This window comes from Seriola dumerili, unplaced genomic scaffold (assembly GCF_002260705.1).
Source record: "Seriola dumerili isolate Sdu_G_001 unplaced genomic scaffold, Sdu_1.0 BDQW01000674.1, whole genome shotgun sequence".
Taxonomy (NCBI): domain Eukaryota; kingdom Metazoa; phylum Chordata; class Actinopteri; order Carangiformes; family Carangidae; genus Seriola; species Seriola dumerili.
This window is the reverse complement of record NW_019174929.1, coordinates 728,965-754,294: the sequence shown is the minus strand read 5'-3', so window position 1 is coordinate 754,294 and position 25,330 is coordinate 728,965. Positions and strand designations below refer to the sequence as shown.

General features: G+C 38.9%; 2 protein-coding genes across 6 annotated transcripts in view; both read left to right on the top strand.

Annotated features, from left to right (window-relative positions):
• dennd5a (DENN domain containing 5A) overlaps window positions 1-18,870 on the top strand; it is a 38,347-nt gene extending 19,477 nt beyond the window's left edge. For 2 of the 4 annotated variants that reach the window (XM_022765340.1, XM_022765339.1), the window contains 19 exons: window positions 28-339; window positions 1,869-2,084; window positions 2,187-2,421; window positions 2,899-2,988; window positions 4,179-4,329; window positions 4,457-4,550; window positions 5,919-6,050; window positions 6,487-6,639; window positions 6,744-6,831; window positions 6,925-7,012; window positions 10,675-10,803; window positions 11,338-11,459; window positions 11,560-11,705; window positions 12,238-12,356; window positions 12,445-12,626; window positions 12,962-13,044; window positions 15,375-15,498; window positions 16,265-16,433; window positions 16,969-18,870. In XM_022765340.1, coding sequence (XP_022621061.1) covers window positions 28-339; window positions 1,869-2,084; window positions 2,187-2,421; window positions 2,899-2,988; window positions 4,179-4,329; window positions 4,457-4,550; window positions 5,919-6,050; window positions 6,487-6,639; window positions 6,744-6,831; window positions 6,925-7,012; window positions 10,675-10,803; window positions 11,338-11,459; window positions 11,560-11,705; window positions 12,238-12,356; window positions 12,445-12,626; window positions 12,962-13,044; window positions 15,375-15,498; window positions 16,265-16,433; window positions 16,969-17,152 — 2,817 coding nt within the window. In that variant the 3' untranslated portion in view covers window positions 17,153-18,870. The remainder of the gene's footprint in view (window positions 1-27; window positions 340-1,868; window positions 2,085-2,186; window positions 2,422-2,898; window positions 2,989-4,178; window positions 4,330-4,456; window positions 4,551-5,918; window positions 6,051-6,486; window positions 6,640-6,743; window positions 6,832-6,924; window positions 7,013-10,674; window positions 10,804-11,337; window positions 11,460-11,559; window positions 11,706-12,237; window positions 12,357-12,444; window positions 12,627-12,961; window positions 13,045-15,374; window positions 15,499-16,264; window positions 16,434-16,968) is intronic. The other 2 variants (XM_022765342.1, XM_022765341.1) reach the window with 1 other exon arrangement.
• Window positions 18,871-19,370: 500 nt separating this feature from the next.
• LOC111236573 (protein FAM60A-like) lies at window positions 19,371-24,400 on the top strand. 2 transcript variants are annotated; one of them, XM_022765362.1, is made up of 6 exons: window positions 19,371-19,429; window positions 20,525-20,685; window positions 20,821-20,920; window positions 21,015-21,129; window positions 21,948-22,098; window positions 22,212-24,400. In XM_022765362.1, exons 2-6 carry the CDS (start codon window positions 20,558-20,560, stop codon window positions 22,393-22,395), a joined length of 678 nt encoding a protein of 225 aa, XP_022621083.1. In that variant the 5' UTR covers window positions 19,371-19,429; window positions 20,525-20,557; the 3' UTR covers window positions 22,396-24,400. The 2 variants fall into 2 exon arrangements, with proteins under 2 accessions (XP_022621083.1, XP_022621082.1); XM_022765361.1 differs by having other exon boundaries at window positions 21,945-22,098.
• Window positions 24,401-25,330: the final 930 nt, after the last annotated feature.

Below are 25,330 nucleotides of genomic sequence, written 5' to 3'. Positions count from 1 at the left end.
TTATCTTGTCCCTTGTTTTCTTTTCAGGCTAACTTGTGTTTCGTGGACATCGATAACCACTTCATCGAACTGCCAGAAGAGTTACCCCAGTTTCCCAACAAGCTAGAGTTCATCCAGGAGATCTCAGAGGTGCTCATGTCCTTCGGCGTGTCTCCAGAGGGAAATATTCACTCCAGCGACAGCCAGGCCAAGTACCGCAGCTTCCGATCTGTTGATATGGTCTCTGACAAGCGCAATGGCAATCTGGCCTCGCCCCTCAACTCCTACCTGCTGAGAGAGAACGAAACTATCGCCAGACTGCAGGCTCTGGTCAAGAGGACAGGAGTCAGCCTGGAGAAGGTGAGAAATGACGTGATAAATTAAAAATGTGTGCACAAATGAGTGCGTATCATAAATTGGTCTAATATATATAATATTAGACCTTAGATACTAAAAGTGCAATATAACAATGATGCTAATAAATTATTTAATGATAAAGCTTCATTATATCACTAAGACCAATATTTAAATAACAGTGATCTCAGTTTTAACCCCTGCCATGTAAATGTAGTTTTTAAATTCTTACATTCTACAGCTCTATTATTTTTATTTCAGCTTTTGAGTGTTGGTATGTTGATACAAATACTTTGCACTGTAAATACATTTTCATCTCAAATGAATGTCATCTCATATACTGTATGTGCCAGTTTGTGTTGCCAGCTTTTAGAAAATATAGAGGGCAAAACGTAGGGAAAGGGAATGTGACAATACTTCTACAGGAACTGAAAAAATGCAAAGGTTTATTGCATAGTAACAGTATTCCTGCCATTACTGCAGTACAGGACAGTAAACAAAAGGGGGGGCCCTTCTATCACACTCTGGACCGGAACCATGTTTTTTGAGTACAGACAGAAAAGGAGAAAATACAAGTTATTTAAATTACATTTTTTCCATAAACATGTGCTTTAAAAAGGAATGGTGTTGTTTTGATATTATTTATGAATTGAGCATATGATACTGACATATTTTTCGCCAAAATAATCATATTCATCATATTCAACAGTTTCTAGTGTAATAGAATCCTCAGTGTTGTGTTAAGCCCCCCCCCCCACAGTCTTGTGGCATCTTGAAGGTGTTTTTGCTCTTAATCCAAGACACTTCATCAGTTCATCAACTCCAGTTGCCTTTAAAATGTGGATATCTCACAGCCTAGATGATCAAAGCCTTTTATAAACACTGACATCAACAGATGTAGTTGGCATCTTTACAGTTTCATTTCCATTTGGCTTGAGTATCTTACAAACCGTAGTAAGTATTATAATGAAATACTTGGTCTAAAGACTGATGCATGGATCAATTGGCTGCTAATTAGAGAAAGTCTCTGTATGTGCAGTCTAATCAGCTTATGCACTTGTGCCAGCAATAGTCTTCCATGAATGGATTAGCTAAATGTCTGCATGTATGAGGTCAGTCTTCACTTATAATTATTCTTATCTAAACTCACTGCTGAGTTTGATTCAAGGGAAGTCAGTGATTAAACAGATTCTTGGATCACGTCACTGGATTGTGACTTTGTTGTTCAGTTACGCGCGCACAGTGGTCGGCCTGCTCTGTGTGTCTGTCCAGCTGACCCACTGACATGCTAAAAAAAGAGCTTGTGTTTCAGTTTGATTTGGGCCATAAATCCCAGATGTCCTTGACTTCCTTTCCCATAACCCTGCTGCTTCATCAGCGGCCTGTGATAACAGTCAGATAAGATAACATGAAAAATATACACATGTTGTTTCTTTCCTTTCTCACTTCTTTCTCACACATTTTTCCCTTTTGTTTATACTGTCTGTACTTTTCCTGTGTGTGTTTATGCATTAATGAATGCTTGTGCACAACAGCTGGAGGTGAGGGAGGATGCCAGCAGCAATAAGGACATGCGGGTTCAGTGTGACGATGAGGAGCTAAAGATGCACCAGCTCAACATCCAAGTGCGCGAGGTCTTCGCCAACCGATTTACCCAGATGTTCGCAGACTATGAGGTGTTTGTCATACAGCCGAGCCAGGACAAAGAGTCCTGGTTCACCAATCGAGACCAGATGCAGAACTTTGACAAGGTAAAGTGCTATAGATGGTTTGTTAGTAGTAAAATGAAGGGTATTCTATAATTCATGGCATTGAATTTTCCATCCTTCATATTTGCGTGTGCGTGTTTGCAGGCCTCCTTCCTGTCTGACCAGCCAGAGCCCTACCTGCCCTTCCTGTCACGATTCTTGGAGACGCAGATGTTTGCCTCCTTCATCGATAGTAAGATCCTCTGTCATGATGATGAGGAGAAGGAGCACACACTGAGGGTGTTTGACGCCCGTGTGGATAAGATTCGCATGCTGAACGTCCGCACGCCCACGCTTCGCACCTCGATGTACCAGAAATGCACAAACATCGAAGAAGCGGGTAAGGATAAAAGATCAGTCCCGGAAATCCTTGAAAGCTTTGTGGATTTCATAACAATAAAAAATATTTTTGAAATTTTTTGAACATAATTGGACTGCTTTCATAGCACCAAATGTTGTACTCACATTTATGAATATGCTTCAGGTCTCTGGACCTGTCTTTGTCCTGGTATGAACACCTCTAATGAGGAAAACTGATTTGCTGTGATAAAGCCACAGGATTTAGTTTGAAAATGAATAGCTTCACCATAATATATTAACTTGAGACTGTAAAAAAATGGACCTCTGTAATGTTGGATTAAAGCCAAAAAAATAATTTAAATTTAAAGTTTTTTGAATGTAATTAAAGAAGCCCTTAAATCCAAATCCAATCCAAATGGGAGTCACTAAAAATTAATTTGAATGTGTGAACTTCTTCTCAGACTTGGAGATTTGCTCTCTTTACTTAACTGACTGGTAACTGCTGTCTTGTTTGCAGACAACCTGGTTAAAAAACGATATGAGAAAGCTGATTTTGTTGTTCCTGGACCTCATGTCATTGGGCTCGAGGACGACAAGACTCACCTTCGTAATATTTGCTCCCGTGACCTCAAATATCTCTGAATGGCAGCTCTTTGAACATGTGTGCAGTGCATTGAGATAGGTACACTCATAGAGGATGGATGAGCCTCATTTGAACTTGTCTGTATAATAATTATAATTACATAATTAATAATGAATTATAATAACTATTCCCTTGAACTCGGAACACACTATTTATTTACTTCTCACTGTAAATGCAAGATTCCTCCGTGAGATCCTTAATGCATTGCACGCATGTCAGTTTTTACTAAGCTTAAATGCTCTAAAAACTCCTCTTTATAGTTGCAGCATGCAGGTGAATTGGTGATAATGAATTCTTTTCAGGGATTTAAATCTTTGTACCTGTGAATCGCAGCTTCAGACAGTCAGTCTACTTTTCACCTATTTCATGCTACATTTTTACATCTTCTTTATATCTCACCGTGTCTGTTTTGTCTTTACATACAGTACATGAAGTAACCTATTCATGTGGGTGTGTTGTAATCAGGCATCAGAAAAACACTGTCTAAAGCTGCATTCATGGATGAAATGGTTCCTTAAAAAAAACAAAATATAAATTCTGGGCCTTTATTCTGTCACTTCTTTTGGTTCTGTGGGTGTTTAGAAAAAAGAGAAAATGTTTTTTTCTATTTTAACTTGTTCTCTTTCTTCTGTTGTCAATCATTTACTAAATGAGAGATGAAAGGTTCTTAGTCATAGTTATGCTGGTTTTCTCTACACAATTTGCTATAGAAAATATGAGCGTCTTAGTCAGATGATGATGAAAAGATGGGCAAAAAAAAAAAGTAAAAAGAGAAAATTACTGGGTTTCTGATTGTGGGATATTTCAAGACAGGATAACCTTATATATTATTTCTCTCTTTTTATTTGCATTGTATTTGTACAAATGGCAAGGATATTTCTTTTTGCAACATCCTTAAAATGTTTTACTTACCAATCCTAAATGATAAGCTGTTGGAGCAGTCACTTTGACAACATGCAAAATTCATGACCAGATGATCTCATGAATTGTAATTGTTAACAAAGACATGTTGTAATGCCACAGACTATGACTCACTCTCGTCTTGACAATGAAAACACAATGATTTGGGCAAATGAACAAAATGAAAATGATGAATGCATTCTGTAATCTCACCACCGACTTCCGCCCCCCCTTCCCCGCATCTCGCACCACAGAGAAAGCCATAGAGATGAGAGTGTCAAAGATCGACCACACTGCCCTCCACCCCCACCTGCTGGACATGAAGATCGGTCAGGGGCGCTATGAGCAAGGCTTCTTCCCCCGACTGCAGTCTGATGTGCTCTCCACCGGGCCCACCAGCAACAAGTGAATATTTCATGTTATAATCGCATTAGAATTTGCTTGAAATGAACCTTCAATGCCTTAATTCAATCTGATCTTGTTGGCTGTTTGTCTGTAAAGCTGACTGGAGTTGTGTTGTTCTGTGATACAGATGGACCAAGAGGAGTGCTCCCGCCCAGTGGAGGAGGAGGGACCGACAGAAGCAGCACGCTGAGCACCTTTATTTAGACAATGACCAGAGAGAGGTGGGAGAAGTCCCCACAGAGTTGTCTTTTCTCAGCTCATATTTAAACAAATTGACTGCTTGAGCTTTATTGTCTTCGTTCATTTTGCATGATGTGTTCTCTGTTAGCTTTATTTTGACTTCGCTCTTACCCCCTCGCCTCACACTTCCGGTCACTGTCTCTTTTTGTCTTTCTCCGCCTCTCTTGCACTCATGTTCACACACTCTCAGCATGTAGAGTGTTTGTTTCCGGAGCTGCAGCTCCTGCTGTTTCTTGACTACTACTGGCTCTCACAGTCCTTCAAGCCCTGTCTAAAGTCGGTGACTGTGGACGTGGTATGTGTTGGTAGTCCACAGACCACATGACCTGTCCACCCATGTGGTCTTTACCTCCCTCACCATCTCCCCCCTTCACCACCAGCAGCTGAGCTTTAGCTGATAATCCATCCCACTTTCTAGGCCATGTCATCATGTCTGGGGTTGTGAGAGGTGGAACTCATAAACATGAAATCATAAAAGCAAAATACATTTATTTTCATACATTTTCTTCAAAATTGATTTATGTTCTTCATTACCTGAATATTTTATACACACTATAATTGTTCATCCCAGTTCTGTTTGTTTGTTTGTTAGTACATCTCTTGTGAGTGAAAGTTAATTCTTTTGACCTTTTGGGTTGATGGTCTGACACAATTATTACGATTAGTTTATCAAAGTACAGCTCATAAATCATTTCAACAATGATGTACAGTGTATATGCCCTATTATTAACTCATCATATGTTTCCAATGTCAGTATGGTTGGAAACATACAACAAAGAGTAATGTCATGAGTTTATTACAAGTGTGATTTCATGAAAGCAAAGAAAATGTCCAGCTCTCGTAGCTGCCACCTGAAGCACTTAATATTTTTTTAATAAACATCATTTCATTTTCATGAGTTTCACCCTTCATAGGGAGTATTAGTTTAGTTTAGTTCAATGTCTGAAAGTCTGGCATAATTATCACAATGGCATTATTATAATGATCACAGCTTAGATTTAGTGTATGCTACCAGAAACGTAACGTTGTAATAGGCTGTGTAGACTTACATATTTGAATATCTGAGTCTATTTACTGAACACTGGCTGGACTAATTTCTAAAACTGAAAGTTAAAAGGCAGAACATTCCATTATCAGACAGTCTCCATCACTTTTTTACTGTAGAACAAACTGTGATTAAACACTGAAGTTATTCTGGTGTTCCCTCTTATCTCCACTCTGGAGTGAAACTAGCTCTGTGGTTAGACCAGTGTTTGTAATAAATGTTGTAGTAACTCACTTGTGACCTGAGCACACTAATTTCCTGAGTTGATTGGATTGCTGACTCCACTCTCTCTGTTTTGTATCAGAAGTACATCCAGGAAGCCAGAAACCTGGGCACAACCATCAGACAGCCAAAACTGTCCAACCTGTCGCCTTCTGTCATCGCTCAGACAAACTGGAAATTTGTTGAAGGATTGCTGAAGGAGTGCAGGAACAAGGTTTGACAATGTCTGTGTTTCTAGCTGATGAGTGCTGCGTTGTTTTAGTCGATTAAAACTCACCACAGTTTCTACAAATCTGTAAAGATTTTAGCGTTAAGATCGTTTTTATGCAAAGAACGAGAGATGCAATGGAAAGTTGATGGAAAATCATTCATTTGGAGTTTATTCTGTTTAGTTTTCAATTATCAGTTACTTTGAAGTGTACACTGTCCATTTTTAAAATCCCGATTTTATGACGGTGATGACTGGTGTCCTGGCAAGCAAAGATATAATTTCATTAATGTAACAACTAGTTTCTTGTGTAGTGTGTTGTGTGTGTTGTGTGTGTTGTGTGTGTGTGTTGTGTAATTGCTGTGTGTGTGTGTGTGTGTGTGTGTGTGTGTGTGTGTGTGTGTGTTTGTGTGTGTGTGTTAATCTGTTTGTTTCTCTGCAGACCAAGCGTATGCTGGTAGAGAAGATGGGTCGGGAGGCCGTGGAGCTGGGTCACGGCGAGGTCAGCATCACCGGTGTTGAAGAGAACACTCTGATTGCGAGCCTGTGTGATCTGCTGGAGAGGATCTGGAGCCACGGGCTGCAGGTTAAACAGGTCAGGAAACACAAACCTCTGCAGTCCTAATGCATCTGATCAATCCTCCACAGCAAGATGCTCTCAGAACAAATAATGACTCTACAGTATATTTCCTCTTTCAGGGTAAATCTGCCTTGTGGTCCCACCTTCTGCACTACCAGGAAAGCAAAGAGAAGAAGAATGCAACTCCAGGTGGTTTGGGACCTCCAGGTAAAGGCTGAAACAATTTACTTCATGTACACAACTAATAAACAAATTGCAGAGGAATTGCCTAACTTCTCTCTCTTTTTTCTCACACTTCAGGTTTCATTCATGACACTGAACGACGCAAATCTGATGGTGGTGGATCAGCCATGCCGCCTCTTAAAGTCTCCCTGATCCAGGACATGAGGTGAGGAGGAATGGGGATCGTTTACAGGGGAGGGGAACTATATCAGGGGTTCATCTCAATAAAGGAATGAAGGATTGTGTCTCTTAATTTCATTCAGTGTACGAACAGATGTTTTTTTTTTTAAATACATCAGCTGCTTTTCACCATCAGAGGCAAGTAAGGCTAAGACTGCCCCCCTGTGGGAGAGTGTCAAACAACATCAAACTGTCACAAACTACTTGAGAGTTTACTGTGTTCCCATGATAATCTGTTGTCTAAGTGGAGTCTCTACATCCACAAGTGGATCATCAAAGGATTCTCAGGAGGTCAAAAAGACCAATAATTGATTTGTAACTTTAACTAAGGATATCCCAATTAAATAATGTAAGAAACAGGCTGTTTTAAATATTGGTTTCAGTCTTACCACTTGTGTCTCTTACAGATAGAGATACTCACAGCAATTAAAAACGACCAACAACAAACATAACTTTTATTTTAGGCAAATGTAATCAGATTGGATTTTTTTTTTGACTTAATGTGTATCTATACAGAAGGGCTTCTCCATAAGCTTCATGGTATTGCTAAATAAATAAAATGAATTTAAGAGTTAAGAGAGTTAAGCTTTGTTTAAAGCAACTGGTCTGACAGGACGTAATCTTCAGAAACTAGTAACTCCACTGTTAATGTTTACTGTGAAGAATAAAAAGTTTCAGGTCAGCAAGATTCATTCTGCTCCACAGACTAATTAACTCATATGTACCTGAATAATAAATATTACCTTATCTATTTTTTTTCATATAATTGTTTAGTCCATAAAATGTCATAAAACAAATTGCAAATACCCAGAGTATGTACACATCTTTTGTCTGACTAAAAATCCAAAACTCAAAGATATTCATTTTACAATAATGATACAGAAAAATCAGCAAATTCTCAAATTTGAAAAGCTGGGGCAAGATAAAGCTCAGCCTTTTTGCTTGATTAATAATTCAAACAAGTAAGTATGTATCAAATTTTTTGCTGATTAATTTTGTGCCAGTCGAAAAATCAGTTCATTGTTTCAGTTCTACCTGCATTGTACAAAAAACAGTATTAAGTTTAGTAACAAATATCAAAGATCACCTATATTACAGAAACACATGGTAATTCCACACAATATTAAAGACTTCAAATGTTATCACAGAATAACTCAATGCTGTACGTCTCTAAATAGTTCAACAAAACAAAAGCATGACCTGATTGTGCTTTGGCTGATGTAATTGGGTTTATGTTTTTGTCCTGTAGTGAGTGCAAGCATGAGGCAATATAACAAGATCAAATACTAAGATAAATAATAGTAAAATACCAAATACACATATATGTACACATACATTACATAAACATACAGTGATATATAAACATGCACAGAAACATTCACGTACACACACAGTCTCACACACATGCAAGTTTGCCAGCTTTTATTGTAAGGCTTATAAGAAAGCAGGCAGGTCATTTCATAGTAGCAGTGCAGTTATAGAAAAAGCTCTGCCCCTTTTTTATAATTTTTTCAGGGTGGGGGGACTTTTTGCATTTTATTAGATAGCAGATAGTGAGGTATGAGACTGGAAATGAGGGAAAAGAGAGAGGAGGTGACATGGCCCGGCCACACATAAAATGGGCACGCTGCAATTACACAATCACCGTCCCAGACCCCATTTTTCTCAACATTTTTTACTTGATTGTATTTATATGCAATAAAAAAACACTGAGCCTTTCAGTGACACTGAGAGCCTCTGTGGCACACATGCATGCTTCAACACCTGTGTGCCTTTGTGAGTGATGGCAGCCACCACTGTCATCATGTTATCTACCGTACTCAGCCAGAGTTGAGGAGCCGGGGCTTGTGTTGCGTGAGGGCGGCGCAGAGTGAGTCTGTGTAAGAACACGTTACTTCCAGCCTAATTACCAGACCCCCCGCCAGTCTGACTGAGAAGAGAGGAGGGGTCAACTCAGGGGGCACACTCAGCTCTACTCTGCTGATACACAGACCCTCCTCCATGCAAACGTCTGGTGCCATGGTCGTAAACACAAGCAACTACCACCCTCCCTTGATGAGTTGTAATAATTGATGATATTGTCTGAACAGGCAGTTCATATTTTTACTAAAAACTTACGTTCATATTATAAGTTCTCACATTTTTAGCTCATTATAGATGATGGCCTTTTATCTGTTACCCAGCATTTTCAAGGTAAGAGACTAACATTAATAGTGCACATAGTAGATGTTTTCCTCTGTTGCCATGGAGATAACGAGCAGAGGAAACTGGGTTACATGGTGTGAGTGAGGGTGGAGATGGTGAGGGGGTTGGAGGAGGAGACATGACGAGCTCTTAGCAGACGAGCTTATGGCACAGGTGGAGTGGAAGGGAATGTGTCTGGACATCGGAGGCATGATAGTGGCTTGGAGCGATGGCATGGGACCGACTCGCACACTCAGGGAGTCTGAGAGGCAGACTAAGACATTCATGTCTTTGGCTGTAACAGTGATTCAGGCTGAGTGGTGCTTGGGAAAGACAGAGTCACGAAAATTATAAAGATTTATTGTTACTGACACAGATACTGTCCTTTTTGTAGCTTACGCGCAGGGTACGTGTGCTTTGCTGCTTGTAAAGAAAAATGAATATTTTTTGTAATATGTTTTTACCTAAAATTGATACAAATACTTTAATTTTTTTGTAATACTAACACAGTATAAGTATTTAAGTCAGAGTTTTAAAATAACACTGGTAATGCTGAAATGATTAGTCACTTATTTAATTTGTCCAATAACAGTTTTCTGTTAAGCAAAAATACCAAATGTCCACTGGTTGCAGTGTTTCAAATGTGAGGATTTGCTTTGCTTTATATCACTGTAAGTGAAATCTTTAGGTTTTTAACTGCTAGTTGGACCAAACAAGAAATGTTAAGACTTCAGGTTTTGAAAACTTGTGTTTTTCATCATTGTGTGATATTTTATGGACTTTATTTGACTTTATTGATTCATCAAAATATAGAGCAGCAGATTAATTGATAGTGAATGTAATTGTTAATAGCTACTCCAAACATTTGCTTGTTGTCAATACATAAAAGTGCACAGACACTATTTTCCAAACTGAACTGAGTAACCAAGTGCTAAGTGATTGTGTTTTGTTGGTAACAAGTACCGTTCTCAGTACTTCACTACTTAATGCTCTTGTCGGCAGTGTACCTTGAAATCAAGAGCATCAGTTGCCTTTAGCTTCATCTGGCCCAAGGTGCATTCAGCATGTCTATAATCCTATTCGATGTTTGTAAACATTGTTCATAGCAGAAATCTTTCTTGGCAGCTATAAAACTTACCAGCAAAACAGCAAGCTGATGCTATGTTACAAATTCTTTAGGTGCATCTCCATTGATGCACGTGATGCATTTAAAGGTCCCCTCCAGACATGTTGCAAGACGTATAAAAATACTCAACCTGGGAAAAAATCATTAGAGACTGATCGGTTCTTTCAGACATCAGTCTACACCACGGGGGCAAAACATTCAAGTGAATTAATTATAATCAACACACAGATTTTTTTATTTTGGCAGATTCCTACATTGTCTCAGAACGATCCATTAATTTTCTTTTTTCTTTTGTGATTTCATCTTCTGACATCTCGATCTGTCATTTTATTTTTCAGACACATTCAAAACATCAGCGAGATCAAGACAGATGTGGGCAAGGCCAGAGCTTGGGTTCGCCTCTCCATGGAGAAGAAGCTGCTTTCCAGACACCTGAAGCAGCTGCTTTCAGACCATGAGCTTACAAAGTGAGCAAAACAACACACACTTCCAGTATTAGTTAATTACAACAACGAGTCTTGATATAACATTTTAAAGATCAGAGAGTATCTTTTCCTACCTCTTCTATTTTCTTGTCCTGACCTTCTTTCTGTGTTTGTGGAGGAATGTCTGTCTCACATGAAATTAAGATGACGTGTGAGGTACCCATTTATAATACATTTACTCTTTTGAAATTGCAAAGCATCATACTGCTGTCCACCGCCACATAAATAATTCACAGCATTCTTCATAATTGATATGAGTGGTGAACTGGGTCAGAGGGATGTCTGTCTGCCTTTGTGACCTTACGTTGTCATTTGTTCTACTTTATATCAAACCATGCACACTTTGTTCTTCATTTGCCCTTAATTAATATACTATTTGCCATGCTACTGACACTGTTGAGGAATGGAACCATTTAAAAAAAATATATATATATATAAATCATTTCATTTTCTGTGTATAAGAATTGGTGTTTATTTTTACACTTTTCTCAAACGATCATTTTCTTTTTCTTTTAGAAAACTGTACAAGCGCTACGCCTTCCTCCGCTGTGATGATGAGAAGGAGCAGTTTCTTTACCACCTCCTGTCCTTCAATGCTGTGGACTACTTCTGTTTTACTAACGTCTTTACAACCATCAGTGAGTGCTATTTCGATGCCAAACAGCTTGACAACAATGTCAGTAAACTACCCATTTTTTTTGTTATTTTATTTGACGTTTTCATTTATTTGTCTCCCAGTGATACCCTACCATGTGGTGGTTGTTCCCAGTAAGAAGCTTGGTGGCTCTATGTTCACTGCCAACCCCTGGGTGTGTGTTTCTGGTGAGCTGGCAGAGACTGGAGTCCTGCAGGTCCCCAGAAATACTCTGGAGATCACTTTCGAGGTTGGTGTTAAGTCTCTGATAAAGGGTATTTCCACTTCATTACAACTTTGTAGTTTTAGTCATCATTTCTGTTAACAGTGTACTGTACTGTAAGTGCTGCTGCCAACTGTTTACCCAAATTATCTAAACCATATTATTTGAAGGTGAAACTGAAAGTGAGTGGAGGTAAAACTGAAAGTGAGTGGACCGAAATGTCTGTAAAAAAAAAAAAACTCTTTGCAAATAAAATTGTATGATAGCTCAAAGTTGATCTTAAATGTTGATCCTGGTATTGAATGTTTACAATGGAGTCGGTTAATAATTTTACCGTACACCATTGTTTTCTCTTTCAGAGATGTCTGGTATAGCAGTGTTTTTTTCCTGTTGGATTTCTTTTCACTCAACAAACTATAGTTAAGAATGACCAAAACTATGAAAATAAGACCAAGTTGTAATGAACCAGAATTCCTTTAACAGTGTGAGCTAATGTCTTGCGTTTTGAATTTAGATTTGGTTTAGGTGTTTGACACGAACACGCTTCTCTTTCTCTCAGTGCCAAAACCTGGGCAAACTCACCACAGTACAGATGGGCCATGATAACACAGGGCTCTACGCAAAGTGGCTTGTGGAGTGTGTTATGGTCCGTAACGAAATCACAGGACACACGTACAAGTAAGCATACCTTGTGAGGAAAATGTCACTGATATCGCTTTGACCAGACAGTTCTCAGAAAGGTGAACTCGCTGTGTCTGTCGGACAGGTTTCCGTGTGGCCGGTGGTTGGGGAAGGGAGTGGATGATGGCAGTCTGGAGAGGATCCTGGTGGGAGAGCTAATGACCCCCAGCACAGAGAACGATGAAAGGATGTGCCGCACACCCCCGATGCAGCAGTCCCCAGGGATGATGAGGAGGTTTGTTACCATCTCGCCAAACAGCAAACCAAGTAAGTTACTCAGCTGCATAGACATAGGTCATCTATGTGAACTCCTTCATAACAGTGCTGTGTAGACATTTTGTTACATTCTAGCTGAGAGGAAACATCGGTCTCTGGATTTTCCTCTTTTCTCCTCAGTTTGAGATTCATTAGTTATCTTAGAAACATGGCACAGCAGTGTTGCCCACTTTTTGTTCTTAATACCTTCACTGGTAAAAATTCAAATGCATGAATGAGAAAACATAATGACAACAGGATAAAACCTGGATGGGAGTGTTTTTTTCTCTGTGTGTCTGGTCGTTTTGTTCCACAACGCCTTTGTTTGCCTTTTTCTTCTCACCCAGAGTTAAACACAGGTCAGATCCAAGAGGGAGTGGGAGAGGCCATCAATGGAATTGTGAAGCACTTCCACAAGCCGGAGAAGGAGGTGAGAGACGGCAGTCCAGACAGGCCCCAACATGCACTTCTATTATTCATCACATATGAAGAAAAGCAGCTTTCTGCTCTGATGGTCCCCGAGCCCCTCAGTAACTGTGGGCTGTGTGGTATAATTCACATTGTTAAATCACTTTAAAGGAGAATTCTTATTGACACTATTCTTTTTCTGGCCCAGAATGATGTCCTATATTTTTCCTGTTCTAGAGGCACTAATTATAAAACACCAACACTGATAATTATTACTTATTAAAGCAGGTAGAGTGATAATTGTAATTCAAAGGAGATGCCTGTTGAAGATTTTTAAAGTGTATTGTAACTTAACAGTTGATTACAGGTTTTAAAAGTCATCCACTGTGTATTTAAAGTACAAAGAAGTTTTTTTTTTTTTTATATAATGGAAACCCCCTTCACTCTTGCTCTACCTCTTTACAGTACTGACAGGCCTTTGACTTCATCGGTCAAAGGCCTATCATCCTTTTCATTATAAACAGCTCTCTGTCCTCCTGCCTTAAACACTCTGTGGTCCAGCCCCACCTTAAAAAGCCTAACCCAGACCCTTTATTACACAGTAACTACAGACATATTTCAAAATACAAGATCCTTGAAAAAATTATTTGTCTAAACTGTTACCTTACTTTGACAAAAATGACATCTTAGATAAATTTCAATCAGGTTTCGAGGTGGCCCACACTACTGAAGATCTACAATGACCTGCTCCTCACTGTCAATTCTAGTAACTGTACTATCCGTACTCTACCAGACCTCAGTGCTGCTTGTGACACTGTTGAACATACCGTCTTAATAAACCTGTCTGTAGCATGATGTTGATGTTAGTGACGCCGCATTAACTAGGTTCACCTCCAATATCGCAAATAAAGCTTTCTCAGTCAACATAAATACATTTTCCTCCCCTCCAGCAAACCTGTCGTGTGGGGTCCCTCAAAGCTCTGGCCTAGGCCCCATTCTCTTTGCCATCTAAATGCTGCCTTTAGATGAAATCTTTCAGAAACACATCTACCACTGTCAAACTGACAACACTTTGAACTGCGTCAGAGTGTCTTTAGGATATAAAAAGCTGGATGGCTCTAAACTACCTCCATCTGAACCAGAGCAAATCAGAAGTTGTTCTTTTTAGCCCCCATGAACTCCATTTCTTTGATCACCAATAACCTTGGCCACCTTTTTACCTACATAAAGCTTTATACTAAAAACCTTGCCGTGATTTTTGACTCTGCCTTCGAGTTTGACAGGTAAAGGCAGTTATAAAATCCAGTTTCTTTCAGCTTTGTACCATCTCCAAAATAAAACCTTCCCTCTCCTTCAGTGACTTAGAAAAAGTTATCCATGCTCTCATATCCTCCAGGCTTGACTACTGTAACTCCCTGTATACTGGAATCAGTCAGTCATCCTTGTCTCGCCTGCAACTGGTCCAAAATGCTGTAGCTAGGCTTTTGAGCGGTTCCAGGGGGAGGGATCACATTACCCCTATCCTGGCCTTTCTTCATTGGCTCCTGGTTTGTTTTAGAATAGATTTTAAGATGCTACTGTTTGTTTTTAAAGCCCTCAATGGATTAGCCCCTGCCTATATCACAGACCTGACTGTGCCTGCCCATGTCAATCAGATCTGCCCTATCCCTCAACTATTTTTTTTTTTTTTTTTTTTTTTTTTTCATAGCACTTTTGCAGCTGTTTTCTGTTTTTAGATGTACTCCATAAATAAATTTTAATTGAACTGACAGAAGAATAAAGGGAGGCTGCCCAGAATAGGAGTTTCCACTAAAATTGAAATGCACTTTATTTTCTGTTGTTGTGTTTGTCACTATGTTTATAGTGTATGTATGTATTACATCACATAGTACGTCTGTCATTTCATACACCCATGATGACCTGCCCAAAGGCCTCTCTCAGACATGTTTTTACCCTCGTGCTGAAAGCTGCAAACTCCTTTCCTCACAATGTCAGAAAATGAACACTCAGTCAGCAGTTTAATACAGTCAGCTTTCATCACAAATCTAAATGCATTTCCCTCTCGCCATAACGATTTATTATTCGAAGGTTGCTATTTCCTCTTGAGATGAAATATGACCTGAGAGACAGCTGAGTCAAGTGCACTCACAATGCTGCACCTTGCTTTCTCAGCCCTCTTTTCCTGCAAGATATTTGGCAGTTGGGTTGATATCTTAATGGGATGGTTGGACCTGAGAAGGTGTTAAGAACTTTATTTTAAAATTGCTCCATTGTATTTATAATTTGTAAGGAAACAACAACCTTTAGTTTCTGTAACTACATGCATTTTCTTGTTGTTTTTGCTCTCCACAGAGAGGCAGTCTGACCCTTCTCCTCTGCGGGGAGTACGGCCTCGTCTGGGCTCTGGAGCAAGTTTTCCAGCACGGTTTCAAATCACCCCGACTCTTTAAGAATGTCTTCATCTGGGACTTCTTGGGTAAAGACTTACTAACATTACTCCCTAAGTCTTTAATGTGATATTCTATCTAAAATCTAAATGTTTTGATTATCAAACTCAGATCCTTGAAAGGTAAAACGTTTGTTTCTTCATAAGGAACAGCAGCTGTGGTCAGCTTAAATTAAAGCCAGTTACAGACTCTTAATATTGACATGTTTTCATTGTTGAAAAAAGTAATACCTGCAGCAAGATCCACTTCTCTGCTGTCCGAAACATCAGTATGTTCCAAACAACCATCATTTTACCAAAATACGACTACTGTAAATACACTGCATTCTTTGTAGCTTTGAGGAGGGTGACGGAATGACACGGAAGCAGTGTATTCATCATTCATTCACTCATTATTTTGTAAAAGAATGAGTATTTAGACCATACAGGCGGGCAGTGGAGAAGTATATTTTGGTTCAGGGGTAGAGTTTTTTTTTATTTACTTGAAAATGTCTTTCTTTCCGAAGAAGGACACAACAATACAGTATTTAGTTTTAACTAAACCATATCTATATCAGCTGAGCAATATCAACTGAGGAATGCCACAAGATCAGGTTAAAACAACAAATAAGTTGGATCTTGTGTTGAGAACTTTTCGTCAAACAATACAAATGTTTTGCAAACGCCTTTCAAGCCTGGTTCACAAGCTTTGACACAGAAAAGATTTTGGATTAAGTGTTGCTGCAAACACACCTTCATATTGCTGTACAATCAGTTGTTAACTGATTTGTATTTGAATTATAATCTGCTTTAACAGAAAAGGCACAAGTGTACTTTGAAAGTGCAGAGCAGCGGGAGGTTACCCCAGATGAAAACTGGCAAAGCAGAGTGCGCCACTTCTGCCGCTTCATGCGCGCCATCAACAACACATCCAGAAACATCGGCAAGGACGGAAAGTTCCAGATGCTCGTTTGTCTGGGTGCAAGGTAGGCAGGCAGCACTCACTAACATCAAGAGACGTATTTAGTTGTAGTGAACATTGTTAACATTTGTTGACGATGACATGGAAATTCAGTGTGGAAGCAGTGAAATGTCCAGTGATCTTGTAGTGACACAAATCAGTCCTCCCTGCTGAAATTTCTTTCGATAAAACACTGAATCCCTGCAACTGTGGATGCAATGCTTTATCTGACCCTTCGTCCTGACCCACAAGGAGTCAAGTGAAAACAATCTCCTAGGAGGATTCTTGAAGTATCAGATATTCTAATGATTATGCTCTGTAGGGGTGTATGTGCCCTTGTATTGTGTGCATAATGATCTAGTCATTTGTGTCTTGGTGTAAAGCTCTATACACCATAACATTGCTGAAATAACTAGCCAATTTATCGATTAGTTGATCAACATAAAATTAATTGTTAATTAATTAATTAATTAAGTTGTGTGTAAAAATCCAGCAGTTGCATTTTTTACTTTTAAGCTGCTAAATTGACTCCATGTCTGTCTGTTTTCTGCTGCTTTTAGGGACCATTTGCTGCATCACTGGATTGCTCTGCTCGCAGACTGTCCAATCACTGCTCAGATGTACGAGGACACTGCACTGATTAAGGACCGCTCGTTGGTGAACTCTCTGATCAGAGTACTACAGACTCTGCAGGAGTTCAACATCACCCTGGAGGCTTCTCTTGTCAAAGGTGTTGGTATCTAAACCAAACCAACCAACTTCCCACCAGTTGCACCTGACCAAGAAGATCACTGGGGACCACTAAAAAGAATAACGGAACCTTTTATATGCAGAAACAGACTTGAACAAAGGACATTTTCTGGCTTATATTAAAGCTACTGTTACATTTGCCATATATTAAGTGCAATGAGCCTTTCAAGATATGTTGTTATTTTTATCCTCAATGATGTTGCCATTAGATGTTAAAAATATGTTTTCTATTATGAACCATGATTTTCACATTACTGACAATGACCTACTTGTGCTATAACGTTTTATTGAAAGCTAAATATTTTCATTGTTATCGTGAACTGCTGACAATGGTTATATTTAAGGGAAAGCGAGGATCAAAGCTGTTAATATATTTTCAGAGAAAAACAGTATTATTTTGTTAAATCAGTCAAGTTGCTTGCTCTGTTGTCAACTCAGATTCCAATGTCATAACGCAGAGCTGAAAGCAAATGATGTAGAAGTATGCTTTATAAGTATGTGTATGACAGGGAGGTTTGTAGAGTGTAAGATGATTCACCTACATAAGAATCAAAAGGCCATCACATTTGGGCCTTTCCCTGAGAAATGTACAAGTATGCAAATCTTTTACATGGAATACCTTCAGCAGAGAAAATGATCCTTCTTGCATGATAATAAGACTGTGTGGCTTAAGACTGTACCCAGTGATGGACAGTAATATTCTGTTGGATAAAGGAAAATACCCCAAGTCTTTGGTTTGTGTTCCAGACACAAGTCCTCCAAGTAATGCTTGACCAAGCTTTCTGTGCAAAGTTGATCACAATGACAGCCTTCGTGTAAATACCTCCAACCAGCCGTTTCCCCGAACATCATCTCAGCCCTTACACATCTGCCCTCTTCTCTGAACAAAGACAGCGTGATGATCTGCGTAGATTGCTCGTAATGAAGGGTGATCTCCTGCTTCCCATGTGAGGAGCAAAAAGGACTGCTCTTTTCCCCTCCAGATTTTGTCATCATGGTTTCTTGCTATGCAATATCCACGAGAAAATTCAGCCCCCTACAAACTCCATATCATGGTGTCTTGAGGTATTACCAGGCCCTCCTCCGTTACATACATCAAACTTTACTGTGCAGAATAAGAGATTTGATATGTGAAGGACTTCTTTTCTGTGCCAACAATGTCTGGAATGACTGTGTTGTACTTGTCTATGTACGACCCACACATGAGCATCTTGGGAGATATATATTTTTGTTTTCCAATACGGTTGTACATTTATTGACATAGCTGTGTAATGTAGTGTTTACTAAGTGAGCAACAGTGTACAGTGTAAAAATATATTAAGAATAAAGCATCTGTAATGCGATAAAGGGGTTTTTATTGTATTAGGGTGAACCAGTTGTTCATTAACAGATTTATATTATCTGCTTAATGTGCTTACTCAGCTGAAAAATGTAGTTCACCTCAAAAATTCATTGTTCTCAGCTTCTTAGATATGAGTATTTTACTGGTTTTATTTGTCTTAATTGTCGTAATAATAGTAAACTGAGTATCTTTGGCTTCTGGACCCCTGGCCAGACAAAACAAGCTATTTGAATAAGTAAACTTAAGTAAATAAGGCTTAAGGAAATTGTGGTTGTGATTTCTTAATATTTTGTTACAATTAATTAAATAGTGACAGTCTAATCTAAACTGACTGTTGGCCACCTTTTGCTCCACTTTGTATGTATTAACATTTAAGAAAAATAATTAAAAACTGCAACTGAATTCCCATTTCTAATAAGCATAGTCACTTCTGTGTCAAATAAAATCATAGTTATACATAAAGTAATACAGCAGCAATTAAATAGTAACTGATGTAATTGTGTTAACAAGCTGTTCATACATAGATGTATATTCTCTGCTCAGTGTGCTTTCTCAGCTGAAAAAATGTAAACAAACTTGTTCGCGCCATGTCAGAAGGCTGTTTTTCTTTAAAGCCTCAGGCCAGGTGGTTTATGGGATTTTGAGTTTAACACTAGGCCGTTAACAAATGTGACGACACAGAGTTCTCCCGCTCGTTCACTACACTTCCCATGATTCACTACTTCTGTAAAATACGCGAAGATAGCAGTGATTGGTTGAATCCAGGTTCAAACTCAACGGCTGCACTCCTTATTTGGTCATTGTGCGCTCAGCCTTTTCATTACGGCTTTTTATGCAAATGACATTTTAATGGCCAGCTGTATGCAGCAGTAGTAAGAGCATGCGCAGTGCGTGAAAAGAATACGGCGAAGATTCAAAGTTTTTGTTCAGTAAGTGCGCTGTTATTTCTCTTATACAGAAATTACATTTACGAAATTCTGCTGATTTGTTATGTGTGAAGAGACTCAGTATAATGCGTTATAGTCGTAGCCTGACGTGTGTGTTTCCAGTTGTAGCGAGCTAAATGTACAAAGAGTAACCGACTCGACAATGGGATAACGTGGAAGTCAACGAGAGCGTGGCGTGGTGAAGGTAGCAAAGTCGGCTAGCTAGCATGCTAACAGCTAACAACAATGAGCCGCATTTGGCGCTCTAGCGGGCAAAAGTTTGAATTTAAAGAGGCGGATGGGTTTATCGCAACTTTTTATATTTTATTGAAATACTGACAACACACATGTATTGTACCAAGTCGATAGTCGTGTGCTGTTTAGACACGCGTGTTACACATATTTCAACGAGTAGCCCGGTAGCTTTTTGTTTCTTACTTCAGAAAGCGCTACTGCCCGCTTTTTGTTTCGACTTTTCACCGCAGACAAATCCACAGCTAACCAATGTCTAACATCAAGTATTTATTATTGTCTTTGTGCTCGCAAATTCACCAGATTCCCAGTGCACTGCCCGATGTTCAGAAAAGTGACATTAACAATAGTGAACGATAGTAAAACGCTGTGTTGTGGGTGTTAACGTTTCTGTGATTCACCTCACGTTAACCGGACGGAGTGTCTGAAAGTTTGGGAGACTACATCAAATGTAACTTAGCTGGTCTGCTTTTTTTTGTTTCTTTAACGACACAAGCAATAACATCAGGTTATAATATTAATGCAATGTCAGTGTTATCTGTTTCTTTGGTGTTCCCGCGTTTTGGCTTAAAATTCCTTAAGATACTTGGATGTTTTTGCTTTAGCCCAAGTTACTTATGGTTTTTCAGTTGTTTGGGCACTGCAAATGTATTACATTGCACTAAAATATGCTTTTCATACAGGATGTGTTGAAATTATGGGTTAAGAATTGCTCGTTTATATCTGTGTGTGTGCGCGTGTAGGGACCGCCCCCTTTTCAATAGTAGAACGCACAACTGTCTGCAGACACCCACAGTGCTTATAACGGGTTTGGGACGGTTGCCGACCTTTGTTTTACATTTTCAGGTTTTTGCCATATCACTGACCAACAAGCAGACTATGTTTGGCTTTCACAAGTCAAAGATCTACCGGAGTAACGACGGCTGTTGCATCTGCAAGACCAAGTCCTCCAGTTCACGCTTCACAGACAGCAGTCGATATGAAGAGACGTTCAGGCTCTGTTTTGGGTAAAAGCTTTCATTCATTTATATTGTGCATTCGTGTGGTGTTGGTGCGTTTTGCTTGTTGGGGTGTCAAACTTTAGCCGTTACTCTGTTCATTTGGTTTAATCGTGTGTGTGTGTGTGTTTATTCACTTAACAGGCTGTCAGAGGATCGTGTTGGAGACATTTGCAATGCATGTGTGTTACTGGTGAAGAGGTGGAAGAAGCTGCCTCATGGCTCCAAGAAGAACTGGAACCATGTAAGTGATGTCTGCTTACTGTATTGGGAATCATATTTGTCTGATTGTCCTGTTGACTTTCAATTGACGTGTCATTTTGCCTGACCTATCTCAGGTGGTGGATGCCAGAGCTGGGCCGGGCTTCAAGGTGACAAAACCCAAGAAGATCAAGAACAGCGATGGGAAGAAGAAAAGCAAGCTAAAGAAACTTCACAAGTTAAAGAGACAAAGTAAGTTGTTTTGAAATATTAAATAGTAACCTGCATGTGTTAGGAATTATGTCTAGTCAGACATGGAACAGTTGTTGACTTAAAGTATCTCGGTCCCACGTATATGCAATTTCACGGTGTGTCAGTTTTTGGTTTTGGTGTGGTTTTCTTTCCAGCCTCAACTGAAAAGCTGATTAAAAATGACTGTCTAGCAGCATCTAGTGGCTCTGTGTAACTGTTGTGTATTGGAGTTTGCTTTTGAGCTGAAACAGAGAATCAGAAAATGAATTCCCAACAATTATAATGATTGACAAATTGTTAAAAAAAAGATTATGTAAAGGAAAAAAATCCAATGATTCCGAAAATTCGATAATTTTAGATAAATCACTAGACAAATTTCTTGATAATTGTTGGGTCATTGAAACACTCGAAAATGGTGACCCTGCCCATCAGTTTCCTGGAGCCAGTGCTGACCAACAGTAGAGAAATAAAAATCAAAACATTTTAGCACTTGGTGAGGGGAAAGGGCACATTTTTAAATGACTTAAATGATTAACCAATTGTTAAAATAGTTGTACTATGTTGCAGCTGTATTTTGAATATGTCATATTTGGCTTGTGTGATGGCCATTTTAACTTTTTTGTTACATTTACTTTTCTGCTACTTTGCTCATTAAAAGTTAAACTTCTCCCAAAATGTCAACAGTGTAGGTGAATTCTCTAATAAATCATAGTTGAAAAGTAAAGGATGTAGTGAACAATAGTCAGCAGTTTTCCAAATCAATCTGATTATGGTGTTTAAGTTTTTTTTTTTGTTTGTTTTTGTTTGTTTCCAAGCAGACTCAGATGCCCAAAGCACAACCTCCAGTGTGTCTCCTGCCCAGTCTCCCAGTTACAGCAACCAGTCAGATGATGGCTCAGACATCGAGTCAAAACAAAGACGCTCGACTCCCTCTATCTTCTCTTTCTTGGATCGTTCCTACTGGAAAAGGCAGGCTACTGCCCCATTTAACAACAAATTTACTATGCTGTTTTGTCTCCTTTTGAAAAATGATTTAATAATTCAAATGGTTGTCTTTTTTTTTTTTCCTTTTGCTTTTGTAGACAAAAGGTGTGCTGTGGGATTGTCTACAAGGGGCGGTTTGGAGAGGTGATTATTGATCCTCGTCTTTTCAAGCCCTGCTGCAGTTCCAAAAAACAGAAGACACTGGCGTCCACACAAGTGGCCGCACACCTTCCAGACACACTTCCTCCACAGCTCCCGGAAGACGCCCAAGAAACCTGGTGATTGCTTTTGTTGAATCCCCCTGTAGGGTTATCCATGGCATCCACCTGGATTTGTCTCCAGTGGCAGACCTCCTAATCCCACTCCCCCTGTTAGATCACTTAGTTAGATATTTCATTCCTTTTTTATATGGGTATTTTTTTAAACTTTTGTATAGAGTTAATTTTCTTTTTTTATGAAAAGCTTAAAGGAAAAAAAAAAACTTACGGGCATTAGCGTTATTTATAGGATGAGGAGACAAATTTTGATGAGGCTCCGTTTCTGATTCTATACTGTTTTTGATTATTTTGTATTACGTGATCATAAATGTTTTGTCACTTTTTCATACATATCAAGACTGTTCTTTTTTTTTTCATAATTTGTCAAATTGTAAGTGTGCATATGAAAGACACCAGCTATACCTAATACCAGCTTTTTTGTGTGTGTGTGTGTGTAGGAGTGGCTCTTGCAATGTTTTTTGTCCTTTCTGTTTGCTCCGTATGTGCAAATGCGTGAGTCTGTAGGATTTCTAGTACAAAGAGGGCTATCGGTGACACCAGGGATCATTAGTACACTGTCCTCCATGAATTAAGCTTTTAATGTGTGTATAGAAATGAACGAATAATCTCTCTGACATTTTTCACAGCCTAAGCATGCCATGCGTTTGAAACACTCCATTGTAATTTGTTCAGCAGTTTGTGCACATTGACTCAGATAGATGTGGTTAGACCATGCATGCAGTACATTCCTCTGCCTTTCTGGAATGACAAAAGCGATGTATTTATTTCTTTTGTACAGCCTCCAATGAAATGACAATGCATGTTGTAAAGCAAATGTTTTTAAAATGGATTTTGTAAATACAGTGTTTTGGCTCTTGGTCCATTCAAACTTTTTTAAATGACAGGAATGGCAAACCACTACTAATGTAAAAAACTGTTTTTGTGTGTCTGAAAGGTGCTGAAAACATGTACTTTTACGCTAATTCAAGTTTTTAGAGAATATTCACATCTCATTTTCTCAGACACATTTCTCTAAAAGATGTGCAAAGCTGTAGCCTATGCTATGTACAGAAATATGTGTAAACTGCAGGGAAAGTTAAACGCTTATATGCAGCATCATTGAGCTGCAATATTCCTTTTTCATTCGCTAATGGCACGCAATGGTAAGAAATTGAACATTCTGGAAACGCAATCTATGTTTTATGGCTACTCTACATTTTTGACAGAAAATGCTGTCAGAGAAAATGTGTTTGTGATTGTCATTGCTGTGATTTATTCAGATGCAATTGTCCAAGTTCAAACTATGCAGACATTATGAATGTGAGAAGTGCTCTGGGGCTGTCTGTCACTTTTACTATTTTAGTGTAAAGTGGTGGATCTTTATTCAACCAAATTGGCTTGTAAAAAGCATCAATTATTTCAGCAATAACTTTACGTTTTCCTAATCACAATTCATAATTGTCTCAAGATATATCTTGTTATAATAATGCTCAGATTGCACAGTTTTAGTCATGGTGTGCTTACTGTCTCTCAAATCAATACCGCAGTGACAACGGTTACATTTTTTACAATATTGTTATCAATATCAAACATGAATTGACAGACAATGCTCTGTAAAGTTGCTTAATATATAAACTTTTCTGCGGCAGGGTAGTTAAATGCTGAACATGTTCTATTATTCTTACTAAAAGGAGAAATGCTGCTTCCTTTTAAGCTGGAAAATAAGCTTGTTTTTGTCCTTAGGGAGTTGCCATATTTTTTTTTTGCGAGGTACATTTTGGGATGTGAGATGTGCCTTAATGAATTACCTGACCTTTTCATTATGATTCTCATGTAATTTATATTTATTTATTACAAAGCTTTTTTTTTTTTACTGAAATTTTGAGACAACTTGGTGTAGAGCCTTTCAGAAAATCTGTTCTTAATTTTGTGCACTTCCTTTGAACATGCAATGTAGATGTTTTTCAATGCTTTTTTTGTATACTGTACCACAAAGTAGAAGTGTATTGTAATAAAAATAAAATTAAAAAAAGGGGAAAAAAATATGCTTGCAATATTTATCTGCGCCGACAGGTGGTGGGCAAGAGCTACATAGAAGCCTTTAATCAAGGGGGCTTTGCACACTGGAACACCTTGGAGCGTTAGAATTTGCTGTGGTTGTTTTCTTTGTCTGCGTGTCACTGTTTAATTGATTTTGAACAATATTTGTGACCGTTTTAGAAACTCCTATATTGCTAGTGCACACGTCTGTAATATACTTTTTCATACATTATATTGATATAGCTTGTCAGCTAAGATTCCCCCCAGAAGCTCCACGGTATTTAGATAGGGTTACACATTTCGACAGTCGAAACTTAAATCAAATTAATCAAAAATTGATGTGACCGTCTCTGTATCTACAGGGTCACCGTTGTTCTTTAGTGTCCGATATAAAATAAAGTCACAGAATCTGATGAATCAGAGAGCGTAGGTGTAAAACCTGGTTACTGATTTAAGATATTGAAATGCATGAAAACTGAAATATTAACGCAGAATAGTATTGACCCCTGTTAAAGACTTGTCTGAGACTATAGGGGCTCAATTACGTTAGGTTTACCAAAGGATTTCCGGTCATAGCTTTCAAAATAAAAACGTCTTCAAACGCACTGATGGTGTATCGTTTTACGTAAATTCACGACCTTTCCGGTTTTGCACCGGCTATACGACTGACTTGACGCAGCTCGGTTTTCTTTTTTTCACTCTCACTTGTACGCGCACGCACACTCTCCTTCAAACACACACACACACACACACACACGCATGCGCGCGCACTCACACACACACACACACACACACACACACACACACACACACACACACACACACACACACACACACACACACACACTTACTCACTCCTTTCTCTTTTCAAAAGCCCCTTGTGAGGCAGATTGACAGGCTAGAATGAAAATGAGGCGGAC

What these genes read in the sequence shown, in the direction of transcription:
- LOC111236573 (XM_022765361.1), top strand. Translation starts at nt 20,558, where the DNA reads ATGTTTGGCTTTCACAAGTCAAAGATCTACCGGAGTAACGACGGCTGT. An exon ending in ACGTTCAGGCTCTGTTTTGG is followed by an intron (nt 20,686 to 20,820) that starts GTAAAAGCTTTC and finishes TTCACTTAACAG; the next exon opens with GCTGTCAGAGGATCGTGTTG. An exon ending in GATCGTTCCTACTGGAAAAG is followed by an intron (nt 22,099 to 22,211) that starts GCAGGCTACTGC and finishes TTGCTTTTGTAG; the next exon opens with ACAAAAGGTGTGCTGTGGGA.